Source organism: Papio anubis, chromosome 15, assembly GCF_008728515.1.
Source record: "Papio anubis isolate 15944 chromosome 15, Panubis1.0, whole genome shotgun sequence".
Taxonomy (NCBI): Eukaryota; Metazoa; Chordata; class Mammalia; order Primates; family Cercopithecidae; genus Papio; species Papio anubis.
Window position 1 is genome coordinate 57,945,797 of NC_044990.1, and position 22,058 is coordinate 57,967,854.

Sequence of the window (22,058 nt, forward strand, 5' to 3'; positions counted from 1 at the left end):
TTTTATTAGGTACATTACACTTAATATCAGCTTAATGTAGTGCTTAATATGGTGGAGGCTCTGATGTCTGTCATCATCTACTAGTGATTTGGCATTAGCCAAGTTCATGGAACTCTTTGTGCCTTATTTTCCCTCTTCATCTGTTAACCCAGGAGTGCAATTGTGCCTATATCGTGAAGTTGTGGTGAGGCTAAAATAATAGATGCATAGTACTGGCTTAGAAAGGGCTCTATACTAGTAAGCTGTTGTTCTACTTCTCCTTCCTGTTTCTCTTCCTCATTAAAAATACGCTTTCCTGCTGAATTTGTTACTTCACTAGATTAGCAAAATGTTCAGGGAATCTGAGAGGAGGGTAAAATAGAAAGAATCTGTTACTCTATCAGGATTCAAGATGTCTGCTTTTCATTAGGTCTTTGATTTTTACAGTTATGTTCTCAGTGCTGCGTTGGGTGTAAGAAATGGTCTCTGCTCTGAGCGGCCATCTATTTGAGAAATGAACACATGAATGATTAATGAAAACACATATGCATATAAAATTAAGTTCTAAATAAATCTTATAGATCGTAAGTGATATAAGGATCTAATTTCAGTCTGCTGACACTGGCTGGTGTTTTGGTCATCGAGAAGCAATACCATTTGGAGTGAAATTGTGAGAGTGAGCGTTTATACCAGTTATACCAATAAAATGGCATATGTTTATTGGCTTAGAAACTAAAATACATTAAGATCAAAACAAGGCAAGTTTAACAATATTTAAGTATGAGATATCATTGCCTCTTATTGTTAGCACAGTAATGCTTTCTACTATTAGACATGTCAAAATGGCACAAACAGGAAGAGTTGATGAATGCTTTAAAAAGAACTACGAGGAAGGCTTACCTTTTCAGTTGTCAATCTCTCAAAGAGTTTTTGGGTTTTTTTGTATCTTGCTATTTTAACCAGTTGATTAGGCTCACCCAGTGGCAGTCTTCATTTCAAGGATGTCCTCTGGACATTCATGAAGGAAATAAAGTAAATGGGGCTCCAGATCCCTTTCCTTCCCTTCAGGGGGCTCCACTGTAAGATCATTTTGGGAAAATGTGGTGTTATCTTAAAAACATAGCTGGGCCACATCAAGCAGCACCATAGTTTTGAGGGTATAGAACGTTGGTCTTCAGGTTAAAAGGCACTTTTCATACTCTTCTACTTGCTAGAGAAATATGTTTTATGCCGTGTCATGTGTGGTTAACCAGACACTGAGATGCTATTAACAATGCTCCCAAGTGATTCCTCGCTGTTAAATCCATTGGAATTATTGAGTATTACCACAAAATAATCCTATCTGATTTCATTACTTTCTTCTAACGTCCTTCCAGTAACCTAGAACTCTAGAGACCTCTTCCTTTGACAGCTGTCTGGAGAGTCTGTTGGATTTTTAAATCTCTTATTACCAAAAAGTGGAAAAAAATTTAAAAAGTAACCAAAGAGCTGGTGCCTGTAGTCTCAGCTACTCCAGAGGCTGAGGCAAGTGGATAGCTTGGGCTGAGGAGTTCGAGGCTGCAGTGAGCCATGATTGTGCCTGAGAACAGTCACTGCAGTCGTCTGGGCAATATAGTGAGACCCCGTCTCTAATCATCCCACAAAATAATTTCAGGGCAGTGGATAACTCTGTAGGATACTACAATGATGAATACCTGCCATTACACATTCGTCGTAACTCGAGGAGTATACAACAACCTGAGTGAACCCCAAGGTAACTATGGACTTTCAGTGATGATGATGTGTCAATTCGGGTTCATCAATTGTAACACATGTACCACTCTAGTGGGGGATGTTGATAATGGCGGGGTTGGGGGTGGGGTTATGCATGGGTAGGAGCAAAGTGTATATGGGATATCTCTGTAACTTCTCAATTTTGCTGTAAACTAGAACTACTCTGTATTAGTCTTTTAAAAATCCCTTATCTTACGAATGATTTTGAATAAGCGTTTTAGCAATGTTCTAGAGATGAATCTCCTCCCCACGTCCTACGCTGGGTGAGTAATACGAGGAAGTGTCGGGTACCCGGGCGACCTGTCCTCAGGTGTTCTAGGAACGCGGCCCCATGCCTTTGTCAGCCTCTGTCTCTGTGTGGTGAGAAGGCGCACTAGCTCGTGCCTGCGCGAGACTCGCGCACATAGAAAAGACCAATCAACGACGGGTCATTCCCGCCCCCCGCGCGCCTTCTGCGACCGCCCACTCGACAGGTTGACAACCTAGACAGCTCCCCCGGACTTGCCTTACTTTTCCATCTCCTCCCACCCAGCTACACCCTCCCACTGGCGGCGCGGATGGGACGCCGGCGGAGCCAGCGAGTCTGCGCGAGCGGTCCGAGCATGCTCAATAGCGCGCGCGGCGCCCCGGTGCTCCTCCGCGGAACCGCGACCAACGCGGAGGTCTCGGCGGCCGTTGCGGGAGGCACAGGAAGTGAAGAGCTTCCGCCGGGAGACCGCGGCGGCAGGAACGGAGGCGGAAGGGGCCCTGCGGCGACGACGTCGTCGACGGGGGTGGCCGAGGGAGCTGAGCACGGAGAGAACTCCCCCGCTCGGAAGCCGGATCCCGAGCCGGGCAGGATGGATCACCACCAGCCGGGGACGGGGCGCTACCAGGTGGTGAGTTCCCGGCCTCCTGTGCTTCTCGGGACTGCCTCCCGCCGGGGCGTCCCGAGAGTCCCTTTCCTCAGGTTATTCCCAGAGGAAACGCTGTGGCTTTTGTTTTGTTTTCTTTTGGATCTTCTGACTGGAGCTGCTTCACTCGCCTCTCCTGCGCACTTCTGCCTAGGACTGCTTCGAAACCCTTCCCTGTCGCCCCAAGTCTCCTCCTAGCTCCTCACCCGTACCCTTAGCCCCCTTTGAGATACCCTCCCTCCACACACCTTACAACTTGTATCTGTTTTAATTTCTCACTTTATCATTTTCTTATTCTCTGACTCAGTCACTTCTGAGACATTCTAGTCGATTGTCTACTGGAAGTGGGGCTGACTTCACGTACCTGCCCGGAAGGTGATCGCCGTCATAAATGGGGTGGGTGGGTGGGTAGGTGGGTGAAGGTGTAAGTACTGTGTAGAGTGGGATTTGGCAAAAATGTGGGTTAGGAATTGTGGAACCGAAGAGAAAGACTAGCCATAGTGCTGATCTTGTCTGCTCGTTAACCTTGTCATTTTTGTCCTTTTCCATTATGTTAGTATTAAAAATGACTGTATTTTTTGTAATCCCCAGTTTTTTGTTTTTGTTTTTTTTGTTTGGCTAGAGGGGAAACAGAGGTAGTTTTAGTAGAACAAATTCTAATCTTGTTCGAAAAATTATTTTTCGTTAAATACAAGGTTTTCCAGCTTAACTGTGTAAACTTTGGTAACTGTATGTTGAAAAAAGTGAAATATGTTCCTCTATATTTTCAGTGTCAATTTTTAAATATATTTTTCTTTGTGTATTCTGGTGGTGACGTTGAAGATTCCTGTTGTAAACCTTAGTTAAAAATGGACTGAGCAATAGTTGACTGTGCTGTTGTGCTGTTGCAACTAGGTAGCATGTCATTCTACAAACTTTCAGCCCATTTACTGAGGGAGACGAGATAAATAATACATAGCAGTGGTGGTGCAATTTATGGTTTATAAAATTTTACAAATTTAGGTATGTTAGCCCCAGGTTTCAACTTTCAAATCTATCTGCACATGTAAGTCTTAGTTATAAGCCAACACTTTCTATTAATAAGTACATATTGGCAATATGAAGGACACTGTAAGATGAGATCCCAATGTATGTAATTTTGCATTTTTCTAAGATAAAAACTCATGAGGCTTCTATTTTCAACTGGTTTGCATTCTTTAAAACCTACAGAAGGTCCGTGTTCCGAATTCTTTGAAAATGTATCAGTTTTTCTCAACAACTTGGGAAATACTGTTTCTCCTAGTATGGAAAGCATTTTTCAAGTGTACGCCCTTTTGATGGTTTGAAGGGCATTTCTAGGTTTGTAAATGTTAGCGAAAATAAAATGATACAAATATTGAATAATATCAGCAGTGGAACTTGTTTCATTTTTCTAATCTTTCTATTAGATTAGAAACATCAACCATGTTCCCCTACACACGTCACTACTCAAAACACTGTTAATTTATGTAGCTCTCAGTTTTAAGATATTTGTTTTCCCTACAGCTCCTTTCAAAATAAATGGACATATTTTATTGCTGCCCCCTCCCCTCATTTTTTTCAAACTGATGATGTGTCCCACATAGACTTTGAATGTTCCTTGAGAGCAGAGGGCAAAAATCAGTTCTTCTAAAGATAATGCCTACCAGTCCCTCTAAAGATAATACTTTAAGTAGGTAGGACATCGATTTGTTTTCCTTGTAAGGCAACAGTGTTAGGGTTACACAACTTACATAGTCATTTAACCTATCCAGTATAACTCTTGGTTTTGTTTATAATGGCCTGATTAATAACATCTAAGTGTATGTCAGAGAAAAAGCTGAACTGACGTTTTCAGTAGACTTTTTAAACTAGGGATCAGTATTCAGCTCTGGCTTATATGATGAACATAACTATTTTGTGGTTGCCTTTAGCTCAGTTTTTGGGAAAACTGGAATGTGTAATAAACTGGAGCAATAAACAGCTTGAGTTGTTGAATGTTAAGGGATGACTAAGTCAGGAGATAGGCAAGTATACTTAGGGGTGAGATGGTATACAATGTTAATTTTTCACTTATTTAAAGAATTTAAATACAACTTTTCATACTGGAAAGCTAGCAGTGATGCTCAGGGTCATCAGAACGACCTACTACCATTAGCCAGTGCACAAGCTTTATCTAGAAACTGCTTTTTCTGTGATCTTTCCTTTCATTGTTAAAAGCACCCAAAATTTATTAAGTAAAGCAGTTAACAGTTTAGAGCTACAAAAATTCTTGATTGTTACCCTTCTAATTTCAGAAAAAGCCAGGTATGGTACATAATTTTCTGGGAAATTCAGTTTTGTTCGTTAGTAAATGAGCAGTGTTGCTAACTATGATAAAGTTGACTTGGCTTGCAGCTGCTAGACCACATTCTAACTTTGATGTTCTTATTTTATTATTTATTTATTTTTTGAGATGGAGTCTCTGTCACTCAGGCTGGAGTGCAGTGGCGTGATCTCGGCTTGCTGCAACGTCTGCCTCCCAGGTTCAAGTGATTCTCCTACCTCAGCCTCCTGAGTCGCTGGGACTACAAGTGTGCTCCACCATGCCTGGCTAATTTTTGTATTTTAGTAGAGATAGGGTTTCACCGTGTTGGCCAGGCTTGTCTCAAACTCCTGACCTCAAATAACCTGCCCGCCTTGGCCTCTCAAAGTGCTGGGGTTGCAGGTGTGAGCCACAGAGCCCGTCCAAAGTTCTCTATTTTAAAGGATTATGTACTTCTACCAAGCTGACTTCTAAGATTGTACCTGTACCAAGCTGACTTCTGATTCTGTGTACAAGTTAAATTGGCAGTGTTGATTGTAGCAGTAATTTCCCAAACTATATTTCAGAATGACAGTAAGTGTAACTGGAAGATTTACAATACATTAGCATATTAAAACCATGAAAAATTCTGCAGTAAAGACAGTGATTTGGATTTCTTTAACCTAGCTCTTCCTAATCTTTGTTTTGTTTTGTTCTTTGTTTTTAAAAATTTAAGATTATGTTAACATTTCCAAAATATCAATTTTCTATGGAACATAATTTGAAGTATTCATTCTACAAAGATCTGAGTACTTTGCTCTTGTATCTGGGGAATTAGAGTTGCCCTCAATAAATCAGCTGGGAAGGAGGCTTGAAGGAGGCCTGACTATTTACGGGTAAAAAACCTGCAGGTTTTAAAGCCATCTGGGCTTATATATTAGATGGTGCTGTTTGCAATTTGTGAGACTTTGGCTTAGTTACTTTACATCTTGAAGCCTCATTTTCCTCATATTAGTACCTACCTGACTAGGATTATTGTGAGAAATAATATAATACGTGTGTAAAACATATAAAGACTGGTACATGATAAATAAGTACCCTTTTTACAAGCTAATAAGTTAGTGTGCTAATGTTTCACGGTTGCTGGCAAAAAAGAGGTGACCTCCAGGTTAGAGACCGATCGTTACTCATGGCATAGCAAGCAGCACGAACATCAGCATATTTGTGTAGGTTTTCCTAGCTACCAAATTCCACAAAGGGGCTGGGTGTCCACATGGATGCGTGCAGTGGGTTTGCATCACAGCTGAGGAACTCAGAACCAAGGGTGCAGCTTTTTTTTTTTTTTTTTTTTTTTTCTTCAAGCAGCAAATATCTTAGCAAACAAAAAACAAACTACTTTACCTTTTCCTGGGATGGCAGTTACACACTGTGGTTGCCTGATCTTTGTTCCCAATGTAACTTATTAGAAGAAACAGCTCAGTATCAGGAAATGGAAAGCTTTACAGACTGACACACTCAGCAAGAATGTGCAGGGACATTCAGGCCCATGGCTGACTGCCTCACACAATAGTGCATGTTCTGGATGAGATAATGTATAATGAGTTTTCGGTATAGTCATTTCATTTTCCATTGGAAGGAAGTGTTGCAGCCTCTTACCTTTCCTTACTGTCTAGTTGTCACCTTTTCTTGCCAACCTTATTCCTTTGATCGTCTCTTGTTTGTTTCTTTGGAATTTATCAGTGTATTTTATCTGGTTTATATTCTTACCATACCTTTTTTACATTATCAAGGTTACCCAACTGCATAGTCTAATAGCTACTTTTCAGTTCTCACATTGCTTGATTTCTCTGTTATATTGACAGTATGAACGTTCTTTGAAACTCCATCCTTATTCCTGATAATAAGAAACTTCCTACTTCTCTTGACTTGTTCTGACTTTTCTTGTCTTAGTGAACTCTTTTTGTACTTAATTCCTTCTCCTTAAATATTGATGCATTACCTGGTATGGAATATTGTCTATTAACTTTCTTCCTCATTTGACCATCCCTGAGGAATTGTTTGTACTATGTGAATCATATTTGTAGAATACAGGTTGAGTATTCCTACTCCAAAAACCTGAAATCTGAAATGCCCCCAAATCTGAAACTTTCTGAACACCACATGATATCACAAGTGGAAAATACCACACGTACATATTCAACACAATTTAGTTTCATGCACAGTCACGTTCATCTTTGGGGTCCATTCCCAAGATATTTTGTTATGTGTATGCAGTATTCCAAAATCCAAAAAAAATCTGAAATCCAAAATATTCTGGTCCCAAGTGTTTTAAATAAGGGATACTCAACCTGTATCAATCTTATTTTTGTTCTTTTGCTCAAAAACCTTCAGTGGCCCCTTACTGAACCTGCCCCCAACATTTAATAACATTTAATATTTAAACTTCCAAATTTATAAAAAAGTTGAAAGAATTGTACAGTTAACCTCCATACAAATTGTAGGCTCTACAGTTGTTAACAGTTTATTTTATTTGTGTTGTGTATTTATCAATCCATCTTTTTTTTTTTTGATCCTTTTGAAGTAAGTTGCAGGGATCAGTGTACTTGCCTGCAAGCCACGAATTTTTCATTAGCCTACATTTTAATATTTGTTTGTGGTTCTTTTTCTTTGGGGTAAAATCAGTGTATATTGAAATGCACAAATCTTACATGGCCTAGTGGATGAACTTTGGCAAATTCATATACTCATGTAACCCAAACCACCTTTGACATGTAGAGCAGAGATCAGCAAACTATGGTCCAACTCCTGGTTTTGTAAATAAATTTTATTGGCACACAGCCGTGCCCATTCATTTATAGTGGTAGAGTTGAGGACATTCATGTACTGCATAATGACTTTTCATTCAATGAGGGACCTCATATACTAGGGTCCTGTAAGATATATTTAGATAAATACTGTTGTGTTACAATTGCCTACAGTATTCAATGCAATAACTTGCTGTACAGGTTTGTAGTCTAGGAGCAATAGGCTAGACCATACGGCCTAGTATGTAGTAGGCTATATATACAGCCTAGATTAGCAAAAGTACACTCTCTGATGTTAGCACAGACACTCATCCATCATAGGGACCCCACCCTCATGACCTCATCTAAACCTAATTACCCCCCAAAGGCTCTAACTTCAAATAACATCACTCTGGTGATTAGGGTTTCAACATACACATTTTGGAGAGACACAAACATTCAGTTTGTACCACTACCTTTTACAGATAAATTTTACTGACCTGATACAGAACATTACCATCACCCTAGAAAGTTTCCTTATTATTCTTACTAGATCAATTCCTACCCCCCAGGTGACTGTTCTGATTTTTTCACTTCAAATTACCTAGTTTTGCCTATTCTAGAATCATACGGCATGTAGTCTACAAAGCTTCTTTCATTCAGCATGAGGTTTTTTAGATTGATCCATGTTTTTGTGTGTATCAGTAGCTCATCCCTTTTTATTGTATATTTTTCATCATATAAATCATATGAATACACTGCAGTTTATCCGTTGCTATTGATGGATATTTGGGTTGTTTTTAGTTTTCTTTTGCTGTTATGAGTAAAACTGTTACATTCTTGTACAAATCTTTTTGTAAAGCTGATATGAATATTCTTGTACAAATCTTGTTGTGGACATATGTTTTTATTTTCTATGGGTGGAATTACTGAGTAATAGGGTAGGTGTATGTTTAAATTTTATAAGAAACCACCAGACTTTTTTCCAAAGTAGTTATGCCATTTTATACTTCCACCATCAATGTATGAAAGTTTTGGTTGCTCCACACACTTGCAAACATTCTGCTGCTGTCAGTCTTTTTAATTTTAACCATTCTGGTGGGTTTATTACATTTTTGAAGTTTAAAATTTCTGTTCTTAGCATACAAATTTTTTTGAATGGGCCCTCCCTACCTGCACAGTGACATATCTCAGCAATCTGTCTTCTTAATTTTTATGCACTCATTTCTCATCTGAAGTTCTGTACTCTCTCTGGTTTGTTTGCCTCATAAAATCCTGTTCTTAAATGTAAAAACTCCTTCGAATCTATAATTGAAAGAGGGAGGTAAAGAGAGCTTCTTACCTCTCTCATCAGCATCAAGGCAGAAGAAAGTTAGGATAACTTGTTATACTGAATTATGTGTTCGTGTGTCTTTCTAACCTTGTAGACTCTTGCTTTTTCTCAAAGGTGTGTCAGGGTTATGTCAATGTCTGATTTTTATTTCATCTTTAAAATAGATCTTTACATGTTGAAAAAACTAATTGAGGAAATTTACACTCAAATATGTTGTATACTAAGTAGTACACCAAGTTGTACACCAATATTCAAATGTGTTGTATACCAAGTTGTTGCTTCTAACTTGAAGACCAGTTTTATGTTAATTTGGGTTGCGAGGGTAAATTGCTTTTAAACATACCCCAGATTAAAGTTTCTCTTGCTATTTTTGTGTATGTCATGATATTAACTGTAAATATGTTATTTATTTGTTTGAGTTTAGCTCATTAAAAAAAATTATACAAATGAGTACACACCTGAACAGTGCTGAATCAAATGGTAGCCTTTGCTTAGGCACATTTGAGCAGTACATGATCTAGTACTGGAGGACTATATGTGAGTGGCAAATAATTGCATTGGAATTGTATCATGAAAATACCATATTATAATTTATAGCTTATGTTTTTGAGTGCCCTTTGTCAGATTTATGCTAAAGATATGGTAGCAGTTTTTAGATATCATTATTAATTATGAAACAAAGATCCTATAACTCATTCATCTGACATATAATAGCTTATGAAGTACTTCTGTCTGCTTCTGTTTTAGGTGTTGGTGAATAAGACAGTTAAGTTTTTGTCTCATGGCTCATGCTTTGGTGGAGGGAGTGCAGAAGATAAGTAAGCCTAATTTCAGATAGTAATGAATTCTTTGAAGAAAATAAAGCAAGTTGATGGAATAAATAATACATTCTATCAATTATGAAATAGCAATAATAGAACACTAATTACATTAATAAAATGCTGCTAAATGCTTTATACATATTAGCACACTTAATCCTTCCACTTCTATGAAGTAGATAATGTCATTATCCTCATTTTGCAGATGAGAAACATGAGACACAAGTTAAATAAAGGCCCAGCTGTGATGGAGTTGGTATTCAGACTTGGGTGTTTTAGTTTTATATTGCTGTGTAACAGTCATCTCTAAATACAAGCATTTTGTTTTCTTTTAAGATTCCATGGGTTGAGTGTGATCAGGGAATTGTTGAGTCTAGTCTACATAATGTTAGCTGGGGCTGGAGCCATTTTGGGGCTTGATTGGGTTGGAATTTCCAAGATGTCTCACTCACTTGGCTGCAGTTGATGTTGTCTATTTTCTGGGAGCTCAGCTGGGACTGTTGACTTAAGCATCTCAGTTCTCCTCTGTGTGCCCTCTTGATGTGACCTTGGCTTCCCACAGCATAGAAGGAAGAGGAAGCTGCCGTTCTCAGGGCCTGGGCTTGGAAATTCGTAGTGTCATTTTTGCAGTGTCCTATTGGTCAGAGCAGTTGTAAGACCCCCTAAATTCAAAGGAAGAAGGAATAAATTCCATCTGTCAGTGGGGGAGAAACATGCACATACATGGAGGGAAGAAAGCGATAGTGGCCATCTTTGGAGATGATGTACCACACCAGTCAATTTGACCCCTTAGTAGATAGGGATCAGCTTAGTCAGGGAACTCCATCCACTCTGAAGTTGTGACAGTCAGGCAGACTTGATTGAAATGTGAAGATCTAGTTCTAGTTGATGAGTATTGTAAATGTAATAGTAACCAATAGTGAAAATCAGTTTGTTGATTGAAGATATAGGAGGAAAGCTGTATGGCTGCAGCAAAGTTGAGGGGATGGCCTAGAGTGGAATGGGACAAAACCAGAAACAAATTTTATGCTGGATTCGATAGACGAATGCAACTCTCATTTATAACTCTAGTTTATAATTGTTTCGTGAAAGCAGTTAGGTCCACCTACATGATTTGCAAAGTCTAATGCTGAATGAAAATGTGGGGCCCTGGCCTGTGATGAGGAAGTCAATCTCCCCTTTCTGCAGAGCTCGTCTTTGTACAGGTCTACGGACCCCTAAGCAAATATGGAGTCTCCACGTCAGGACATGCTCATTACCTACATCAGTGATAGGCAAGAGGCCACCCTCTGAAATGTGCCAGGGTGCTTCTAGCCTAGGATGGAGATGGCTGTCACCTTGCCTTTCCCTGAGTTGTGGCGTGAGGACTGGGAGGTCAGACTAAGCCAAAGGGTTCAATTGAGTGAGAACACTTCCTGGAGAGGCAGACTGCTGGTAAGCTGAGGTGTCAGGCCTCTGGCACATGCTCCATTGGAGTCCTATTAGAGTTTACTTACAAAACTGATATTTAGAGATAAAATTATTAAGAATTTTAAGACAGTGATCACAGGGTATTAAACTCCAATCATGGGTTCCTCCTGACTGGTGGTGCCATGTGACTACAGTGATCACATGCTCATGAAGATGGCCCTGAAGGCTGTGTTACTTGGGATGGTGGTGGTGGTGATGTAGACCAGGGGTTAGTAAACCCTTTCTGTAAAGGGCCAGATAGTATTTTCGGCTTTACAGGCCATGTGGTCTCTGTCACAGCTACTCAGATCTGCCATTGTAATGTAACAGTATCCATACCAAATATGAAAAATGAACAAATGGGCTGTGTTCCAGAAAACTATTTGCAAAAATAGTGTGCTGGATTTGGCCTACTTGCTCTAGTTTGCCCACTCCAATGTAGATGTTATAGGAATGTACCTCATATAGTCCTGAAGCTTGGCATGTTGAAGGGCACTTCAGAAAAATTAATTTTTTTTTCTTTTTTTTTGAGACAGAGTCTCACTTTGTTGCCCAGGCTGAAGTGCAGTGGTGCGATCTCGGCTCATTGCAAGCTCCGCCTCATGCCATTCTCCTGCTTCAGCCTCCTGAGTAGCTGGGACTACAGGCGCCCGCCACCACACCCGGCTCACTTTTTGTATTTTTAGTAGAGATGGGGTTTCACCGTGTTAGCCAGGATGGTCTCGATCTCCTGACCTCGTGATCCTCCCACCTCGGCTTCCCAAAGTACTGGGATTACAGGCGTGAGCCACTGTGCCTGGCCCAGAAAAAATAATTTTTTATTTCACCCAGTCTCTAAATAAATTCCTAACGATGTGGTGAGGTTGTTTTGCATCCCTTATTTGCACCTGATAATCAGTCAAGCACCTAGTCTGTCCCTAGAATTGGGATGGATATGAGTGGATAGTAGAAGAGAATATAATACTGCCTGTGAGAGTGGCAAAGACAGCTTATTCAAATATGGTGGAATCTTCATTCTGTTAGTGTGATCTCCTCACCGAGGTTATCCTTGACTACCTTATTTTAAATCACTGTGTTTTATCCAGAGTACTTATCACCATCTGGTATTCCAAATATTTTGGTTATTTATTTCCTACCTCCCTTCTTCCTCCCTGAATTTAAGTCTCATGATGATAGAGAGATTTTTGTCTGTTTTGCTCACTACTGTGTATATCTTTCCATACCTGGCATGTGGTAGACTTTCAGTATTTGATAAAGGTGAATGAATGGTGCTAGTTCAAGGCCAATCTTATAGACATAAAACCTTGCCTATGTTATTTTATTCCTTTTTATATTTGTTCTGTCTCTGCTACTGAGACCTGGGCTCTTTAAGGTGGGGGTGATGGTGGTGGTTGTTTTTTCGCATTCTCTTCCAGCTTAAAATATATTGCTTAGTCTTCCTCCGCCTCTCCTCTCTCTCTGAATCTTCCTCCGCCTCTCCTCTCTCTCTGAATCTTCCTCCGCCTCTCCTCTCTCTCTGAATGGTGTCCTTTAGAGTTGTTCAGTAAGTAGCCTATGAAGCCATATGCAGTGGCCCTGCTTATCACTTTCATAAACTTTGGAGTTGTGAATACTGGTTTGATTTTCCTTATCTTTTTTATATTGATTACTCAGCAACTATTTTCTTCTTACTATTTTCTTAATATCTGACTTTCATTCTAAAACATTGCTCAATTGTATGTGTATCCACAGTATGTTATTTTAGGATTTTGTATGTATTCTATATATGTCGGCCTAACTTGAGTTTAATTAACTGTGGAATGGTATGGAATCTTCTGCTGACGTTTAGTCAGTGTAAATTTACTGACAAGATCACTGTAATTAAGGCTCTGTAATTGTAAATCATTGTATGTCTCTGTTTTTGGGCCTTGTTGTTATGGTTTTGAACTTTCCGATGTTTGATCACTTAGCTGGAATTAGGGTGTGGGTAAAATTCTTGTTAAAGACATGCTAAATGCAAGTTGGGAAATGCAGTAGTCTAAGATTTACTATCAGATTATTTCAGGGTTTTGACTTGCTTGCTTTTAAGATTTGTTAGAACATGTACAGTTTAATATTTTAAAAGTTCAGTAATGTGCTGTGGTTTAGTTCGTCTATGATGTTTCTCCAGAATTACTCATAACATTATGTAAAGAAATTGTGCTGTTTGGACAGAGGTTTTGAGAATAAGGGAGTGAACTGGAGTTCATTGTGTAAAAGAACCTTTCAGTGTGATGGTATTAACCCCTTTACTAATTTTAGGGGTCTTAGGACATATAGCCTGTTGGATATTGGACTGAGGAAATCCAGTAGTGACACTTTTTTTTTTTCCCTTTACAAGTGTTCAAAGTGACAGCTTTTATAGAACATTTGTTCTCACCTCGGGAGAGCTTTCATCTATATCGGATGACTTTTTGTGTGATTTCTCTCCAAAGGGAAGAGTCTTGAAATAACACTTGAGAGTTTTGTGTTTTTTGAGGCAGAGTCTCGCTGTGTCACCCAGGCTGGAGTGCAGTCTGGTGGATCACAGCACTGCAGCCCCAACCTTCTGGGTTCAAGCAGTCTTCCCCCTCAGCCTCCCAAGTAGCTAAGACTACAGGCATGCATCACCACACTTGGCTGATTTTTTTCTTTTTTAGAGATAGAATCTTACTATGTTGCCCAGTCTGTTCTCAAATCATTTTCATGCCTTGGCCTCCCAAAGTGCTGGGATTACATACGTGAGCCACTGTTCCTGGACACACTTAAGACCCTTTTAAGTTTTTGTTTTTAACCTTTAGAGAGCAACAGGAGCACCCGCATACCTCATCCCTGCCTACTTTGTTGTTGCATTGTGTACTTTGGCCATGTTTTAAACTATAATGCTTTTGTTTCTTCTATCACTATCCCAAATCATGCTATGTCTTGCTTTGTAGCTTTTAAACGTATCTTTCCCATTTTTTCTTTTCTCCCTCCTTCCTCCAGGACTAATTTCAATTCTGTATTCAGATCTATATTTAGATCTTATTTTCTTCAAAAAACCTTTCCTTCCCTTTTACCTCCCCATCTCCATTTCCTGCTCTTTACTTTCAAGTTCTGTGTGTTCTTTTAACAGTGTGCACTTATCCTTGTTATAGCCCTTATTTCATGGTGTATATTTCCTCACTAGATTGTAAACTCAGTGGGAAGCAGGGCTTAGATCTGTCTTGTTTATAGTAGTTTATGTCATTGTACTGGTCCTGTTATAGGTGAAAAATAAATACTTATTAAAGAAATAAATGGATGTCTTTTCTGAATGACTCCAAGTGTATGCATGGCGATACTGGTATATTTTCTTAAGTTTATAAAGCGATATGTAGTTTTACAGAATTCTGTGCTATAAAAGTAATAATGTTTTGCACAGCCTATATACTGTTGATATTCTTGATGTTCATAATTAGGATATATCCTTTGCTTTTATAATAGTGCTGATTAATCAGTTTAGATGAGTTCTGGTATTTTTGAATAATTCCTCTTGTGACCCATGGCTTGCATCTGTAAGACAGTAACTATGGTTAGGTTATTTTGTCTACCCATGGAAAAGAGAAAAGGAAATTGTTTCCAGATATTGTGGAAGTAGAGGAGTCCTTAGTAATCATTTTCTTCAATGTGCTCATTTTACAGAAGACTATCGAAGGGAGGTTCTGTTCAAGGTTATGCAGGAAAGCTTAGAGGACAAATTTTATTACCATAAACATAGCAACAGAGTTAAAATACATCAAGGATCCTGGGAAATAAAACCTTTATGATAGCTAACTTTCTTTTATTTATGACAATGCCAGACATAGAGAGCATGGATGGTATAGCATAAAAGTCTGCTACAGTGAACCCAGCCGATTGTGTAGCACCCACAACTCAGTAACCTTTCATTGGGCTGGGTTTAGCTTGTAGGTAAGTTTTCTTTAACTGTCATATTAAAAAAAGTCAAGTAGTACATGCACAGTTTTAAAATTCCGAGCACCAAAAGACAAATAATTAAAAACAGCAATCTCCTTTTCACCCTTTATCTTGTACGTTTTTCTCCTTGTAGGGGAAGAACCCAAAAAACCTTTGAACTATTTCAGCTGCTTTATTTTACTCTGTATTTTTAACATATGCAGTTTCAGCCACTAATTTATTTTTATTAATTTTACTTTGCTTTCTTACATGCCCTTGCTTTCCCTACCCAAATCATGATCTTTGTAGTCCTGCCTCTTGGGTTCAAGTGTTTTTACAAAAACATTGTGACCTTGGGCCAACTATTCTATGTTGTAGTTTCCTCATCTGTAAAGTACGGACAGTACAGAATTCTATCTCAGTATTATTGTGAAGATTAAATGTATGAAAACCATCTAATTTTTGCTTAAATCAGTGACTAATATTTACATTTTATGACTGAAAAAATAACTCATCACTGTGTTAAGCAGTATATTTTGTATAATTTTAAAAATGTTTCGAGGGGTTACTTTTTATTTCTTTAGTTATCTATATATTGTTAATTTTTTGCATATCCTCTGGTGACTTTCCCAAACTTACTTTTCATGTTAATTTTTGCATGGTCAGAGTCATTGGATTAGTTCCTTTTTTCTTTGAAGACATTCTTCCTAGAGCCCTCTATTCTCCTATTTCAACTGTACTATTTGCTCTCTAGGCCTGATGCACAGCTGTCATACTGAGACTTTTCCCTGTAGATGTGTTATATTTCCTGTTTGTTGCACTGTAAGTCTTTTGTTGTTTTTGTTTACTCGTTTATTTTGCTGGAAGATGTTTTCCCATAGGTTCTTAAGAAGGGATACTTGGGAGGTTAAACATTTTTTAAGACATTGAGTTTGCTGACGTAAAGCTCATTTTAATGTCATTTTAATGTCTGTAATACCTGTAGTGATAATAACCTCTTTTTCATTCCTGATATTGGAGATCTTCTGTATTCTTTTTTCCTTAAATGGTCTAGCTGTGATTTTCTGTCAATTTTATCGATCTTTTTAAAGAATCATCTTTTGACTTTGTTAAATTTCTGTTGTTCTATGTTACCGATTTCTGTTTTTACCTTATTTACTGTTTTTCTCTTTGTGTTATGGTTTACTTTTTTTGTGTGTCTAATTTCTACTTATTTGATATTTTTCTAGAAATCTTATTTTCTAATTTGATTTTATTCACTTTAAATTTCTTGAGACATTTTTATGGGCTAATATATCCAACTTGATATACTGTGTGCACTTGAAAATAATGTATATTCTTCAGTTGTTGGATGTAGTGTTCTAAAAATGTCAGATCAGGTTCATAGTATTGTTCTGATCTTCTATGTCTCTACTGATTTTGTTTTTATGTTCTACTAATTGCTGAAGAAGAGTTATTAAAATCTGAAATGATATAATGATCCTTTAATGATCTGTTTCTTGTTTTCTAAATTTTTCTCTCTTATGAAATGCCCCACTTTATCTCTGATAGTGATCTTTGTCTTCAAGTCTATTTTACATGATACTAACATAGGCTTCTTATTTTATATTTAGGTTGGTGCAAAAATAATTGCAGTTTTTGCCATTTCTTTGAAATACTTTCACATGGCAAAAACCACAAATACTTTTGCAACCTAAATATTTTTGTGTGGTGTATCTTTTTCTGTTTACTTTCAACCTATCTAGGTCCTTTAAATGTGTCTTTTGTTGGTACCTTATAGTTAGGTCCTACTTTTAACAGCTTCTGCCTTCTCATCGGAGTGTTTGTATTTAATGTGATTGTTGATATGATTGATTTACTGTTTGGGTGAGGGAGAAGGGACAAGATGGAGGAAGGTAAACAAGAAGGCACCGCCCCTGTTGCTTCCGGGTGCTTCATCACCAACTTACCCGCAGCGCGGAAAATGTAGCCCGCGCCTGGGAAAATGCAGATCAACTGAGCAGGCGCCACCGGACCTCAATCCGAAGAGATCGAAACTTACCCGGCCACGCCTATGGAGACGCCCCTATCATGCCCTAATCCCGCCCACTGCCCTCCCCCTTCCAGTACCAATGCATAAAAGTCCGCTGCGGGCAGGAGCTGGCCTGACTTCTTTGGCCCCCGCATTCGTGGACTGGAGAACCTCACCGGAGAGCGAGAGCGCCAGTGCGACTTCCCTGGCCCCCCCACACCTGAGGACCAGAGAACCTCGCTGGAGAGTGTGTGCATATTTGCAATAAAGGGCTGCCGCTTTCATATGTACTTTGGCCTCATGTTTAATTACTTAGCTCTCCTAAATTAAGTATTAAATTAAGTTACATTAAATTAAATTAAGACAGTTTTGTTTTAGCAGGCAATCAGCTCTCATAGATTCAGATTGTAAGCTGGATCTCTTATGCTGTGTGCAGTGATTCAAATCTTAGCTCAGATCCTTAGGCTTTTACTAGTATCAGTTTTGGATCAGTCCTACATATGCATGGCTTAAGGGTTAATGGTTTCCCCTTACTTTCTAGTTTGCATGGGCTCCATTCCATGCTTCCTCTGGCTAGAATAGGGTCTCTAGTGGAATTTTAGCATCCTGTATCTCTGTTCCTCTCCATAACTGTAGTTTTACCTTAAAACAAAGCTGCAAAAAGAAAGGGAAACTTACCTGGTACAGGTTACTTTTTCAAGTTTAACTTCCCTCTACGTCTTTGCCTGTCTTTTTTAATATTGAGAATGCCCAGGTAGTTGTGTTTTTTTAATTTTTTAAAATTCTTTTTGTATTTTGTCCTAAGTTCATAATTGCTCTCAGTTGGGAAGGCTGAACTGTAGGGGGCTACTGCCATGCTGGAAGTAGAACCAACTGTAGATATTTGAGGTTTTTTTTTTTTTTTCCCATACTCACTGCATTAACTTTCCCCCTAGTATTTTTGTTTTTTCTTTCATGTTGGAAGTTTTCTTTAAATTTGGGTGTTCCTTCCATGCCCATTTATATCCTATATCTGTGGTGTGTGTGTGTGTGTGTGTGTGTGTGTGTGTACTTGTTGATCTTGGTTTCGATGTTTTATCATGTCTTGGTGAACCAGCCTTTTCTGTGGGACCCTCCCAGATGTCAGTGTCTGCAATTTATTTAGGAAGCTATGGCAATAGTTTAGGTAAAGGATAATAGTGGCTTGGATTAGGGTAGTGTCACTAAAGAGAAGTGGGTGGATGGATTCAAAGATGTGTGTGTTTGAGTGTGTACCTTCAAATCAGCTTTACAAATACTCATAAAGGTCAATTTGTGCTGAGAGGAGATTACTACCTGTGAATTTTTATTGGAGGCATCTTAAAATAGAAAGAGCTTGAATTTAGAGACCGTTAAACCCGGGTGTGAATCTTTGTGTCTTGTTCATCTTAGTTCCTATTGCAGACAAATGAAGTAATGAAATTCAGGTTTTTACATTTTTACTAGAAAATGCTAGTCATGTTGTTTTCTTTAAAAACCTCAGTATGGCAGTGTTTTTAAATTGTCTAGTGCCTTAAGAGATATGGCATTATAATGATCAGTATAACTTGAAAATGGGTATTATTAATACAAAAATAAAGGAATATGAACCTTTCAAAACAGAAAGCACCAGGCCCGAATGGGTTCACTGGAGAATTCTTCTGTCCTAGTCTGATTTTGTGCTGCCATATCAATACCACAGACTGTGTAGTTTATAAGAAAAGAAATTTATTTCCCACAGTTTTGGATGCCGGGAAGTTCATTATTAAAGGTGCTGCCATCCGTTGAGGGCTTTCATGCCATGTCATTCCACGTCAGAAAGTAGAAAGGCAAGAGAGTATGAGAGAAAAAGAAGGGAACTGAACTCATCTTTTTATCAAGAACCTACTCCTGCACTGATTACATTAATCAGTTTATGAGGACAGAGCTGTCATGACCAAATCACCTCTTGGAGATTCCATCTCTCAACATTGTTGCACTGGAGATTAAGTTTGTATCACAGGAGTTTTGGAGGACATGCTCAAAGGATAGCGTCTAACAATAATTTAAGGAAGAAATTATTTCAGTTCTCTACAGTCTTTTCCAGAAAATTGAAGGCTGACTCATTCTCTGAGGCCAGCATTTCCCTAATATCAAAGCCAGACAAGATATTTTAAGAAATCTACAGACCAATAGTTCTTATAAATGCAGATGTAACAGTCCTCAACAAAATAACAAGTAAAATTCAACAATGTGTAAAATTAATTATGTGCCATGACCAAATGGGATCTTTTCCAGGTATGCAAGCGTGGTTCAACATTCAAAAATTAATTAATGTAATCTATTACATCAGTGGCTAAAGAAGAAAAATCACATGATCATATAACAGCTTCAGAAAAAGCATTAAATTCCAACACCCATTCATGATAAAATTCTAAGCAATCTAGTGATAGAGAGGAACATCTACTAAAAACCTATATCAAACGTCATACTTTGTACTTAGTAATGAGAAACGGAAAGTTTTCCTGATTAGAACAAGAACAAGGCAAGGATATCCTCTTCACTGCTTTTCAACATCCTACTAGAAGTTCTAGCTAATGCAATATGACAAGAAAGGAAATAAAAGTTATAGATTGGGAAGGAAGAAATAGAATTATCTTTGTTTACAGAGGAGTTGTTTATCTGTGTAGAAAATCTGAAAGAATTGACAAACCAAAATAAAACAGAACCCTCCTGGAAGTGATTATAGCAAGATTGCAGGATAAATAGTTAATACACAAAAGACTGTTCTCCTAAATGCTAGCAATGAACAAGTGGAATGTGAAATTAAAAACATAATACTGTTAGCATCCCCCCAAAAGAAATACTTAAGTATAAATCTGACAAAATATGGACAAGATCTATATGAGGAAAACTACAAAACTTTGAAAAAAATCAAAGAACTAAATGAATGGAAATATATTCCATGTTCACAGATAGATAGACTCAATATTGTCAAGATGCCAGTTCTTCACAACCTGACTTGTAGATTCAGTGAAATCCAAATTAAAATCCAAGCAAGCTATTTTGTGAATATTGACACACAAATTCTATAATTTACATGGAGAGGCATCAGATTCAGAGTAGCCAACTCAATATTAAAGGAGAACAGAGTTGGAGGACTGACACTACCCAGCTTCAAGAGTTAACTGTAGATGCATGGTAATCAAGACAATGTGGTGTTGGTGAAAAAACAGACAAATAGATCAGTGGAAGAGAGTGGAGAACCCAGAAATAGACCCACAAAATTAGAGTAAACTCATTTTAACAAAGGAATAAAGGCAAAACAGTGAAGCAAAGATAGTCTTTTCAACAAATGGTGCTGAACAGCTACACATCCACATGCAAAAAAAAAAAAAAAAAAAAAAGAACTTAAGTACAGACTTTTACACCCTCTACACAAACTCAAAACGGATCACAGATCTAAATGTAAAAGGCAAAACTATGAAACTCCTAAAAGATAACATAAGAGAAAAGCTAGATGACCTTGGATGTGGTGATGACTTTTTAGAAAAAAAAGGTAAAAAGCTAGATTTCATTAAAATTAACAATTTCTGCTCTGCGAAAGATACTGCCAAGAAAATAAAAAGTCACAGTCTGGGAGAAAATCTTTGCAAAAGACATCTGATAAAAGACTGCTATCCAAAATATACAAAGAACTCTTAAAATACAACCCTATTAATCAGGACAAAAACCTTAAGAGACACCTCACCACAGAAGATATACAGATGACAAGTAAGCAAATGGAAAGATACTCTGCATCATTTTGAAATGATAGTTAAAACAACTAGGTACCACTGCATGCCTGTTAACGATGGCCCAAATCCAGAACGCGGACAACAGATTCTTGTGAGAATGTGAAACAAGAACTCTCATTTGTTGGTGGGAGTCAGACTGGTACAGCCACTTGGGAAGATAGTTTGACAGTTTCTTATAAAGCTAAACATACTCTTACCATACTATCCAGTAGTCATGCTTCTTGATATTTACCTGAAGGAGTTGCAAGCTTACAGTCCATTCAAAAACATGCACATGTATGTTTATAGCAGCTTTATTCATATTTGCCAAATCTTTGAAGCAACTAAGATGGCTGTCAATAGATGAATGGATAGACTGTGAGACATAGCGAGAACAGATTATTATTCAGAACCAGAATGAAATGAGCTGTCCAAATACAAAAAGACAGGGAGGAAATGTAAATGCATATTCCTAAGTGAAAGAAGCCAGTCTGAAAAGGCTGTATGCTATGTGATTTAAACTGTATGACATTCTGGAAAAACAAAACTATGGAGACAGTAAAACAATCAGTGGTTGCCAGGTGTTAGTGTGGAGGGAGGGATGAATAGGTGGAGCACAGAGGATTTTTACGACAGTGAAAGTGCTCTGTATGGTACTGTAATGGTGGATGCCTTATATGTTTGTCGAAACCCATAGAAACAGCACCAAGAGTGAACTCTAATGTAAACTGTAGACTGGGTAAAAATGATATGTTATTGTAGGTTCATCAGTTATAACAAATGTTTCACTGATAAGGAATGTTGTTAAAGGGGAAGGCTTTGCCTGTGTTGGGAAAAGGGGGTATATGGGAAAGCTCTGTACCTTATGTGGACTTTAACTGTGGATCTAAATCTCTAAAAAGTGAAGTCTGTTAAAAAATGTGATTTGGTGAATTACTATGGGGGTTACATGATTACTGACTTTGAGAGAGGGAAACAGAAAGAGTGAGTGATAGTGTGTGTATGTGTGTTCGTCTTCGATATTCTGAAGTTATTCAAATTATGTGTTTAGATTTAGCGGCCAACTTTGGAGTT

At 38.2% G+C, this 22,058-nt stretch overlaps 1 protein-coding gene and 1 long non-coding RNA gene across 4 annotated transcripts in view; one reads left to right on the forward strand and one right to left on the reverse strand.

Annotated features, from left to right (window-relative positions):
* The window catches only part of LOC103879345, a 59,168-nt gene extending 57,110 nt beyond the window's left edge, over positions 1–2,058 (reverse strand). Inside the window, exons 1-2 of one of the 2 annotated variants that reach the window (XR_639936.3) lie at positions 2,044–2,058; positions 880–1,056 (exon numbers count right to left, since the gene is read on the reverse strand). This is a non-coding gene — a long non-coding RNA (uncharacterized LOC103879345). Of the gene's footprint in view, positions 1–879; positions 1,803–2,043 lie in introns of those variants that run through there. The other variant, XR_002518440.2, reaches the window with a different exon arrangement.
* The window catches only part of NDFIP2 (Nedd4 family interacting protein 2), a 71,512-nt gene continuing 51,264 nt past the window's right edge, over positions 1,811–22,058 (forward strand). For both annotated transcript variants that reach the window (XR_639934.4, XM_003913974.4), the window contains exon 1: positions 1,811–2,630. Coding sequence is in view for 1 of the 2 variants with exons in the window: in XM_003913974.4 (XP_003914023.1) it covers positions 2,310–2,630 (321 nt within the window). In the remaining variant the exon portion in view is untranslated. The remainder of the gene's footprint in view (positions 2,631–22,058) is intronic.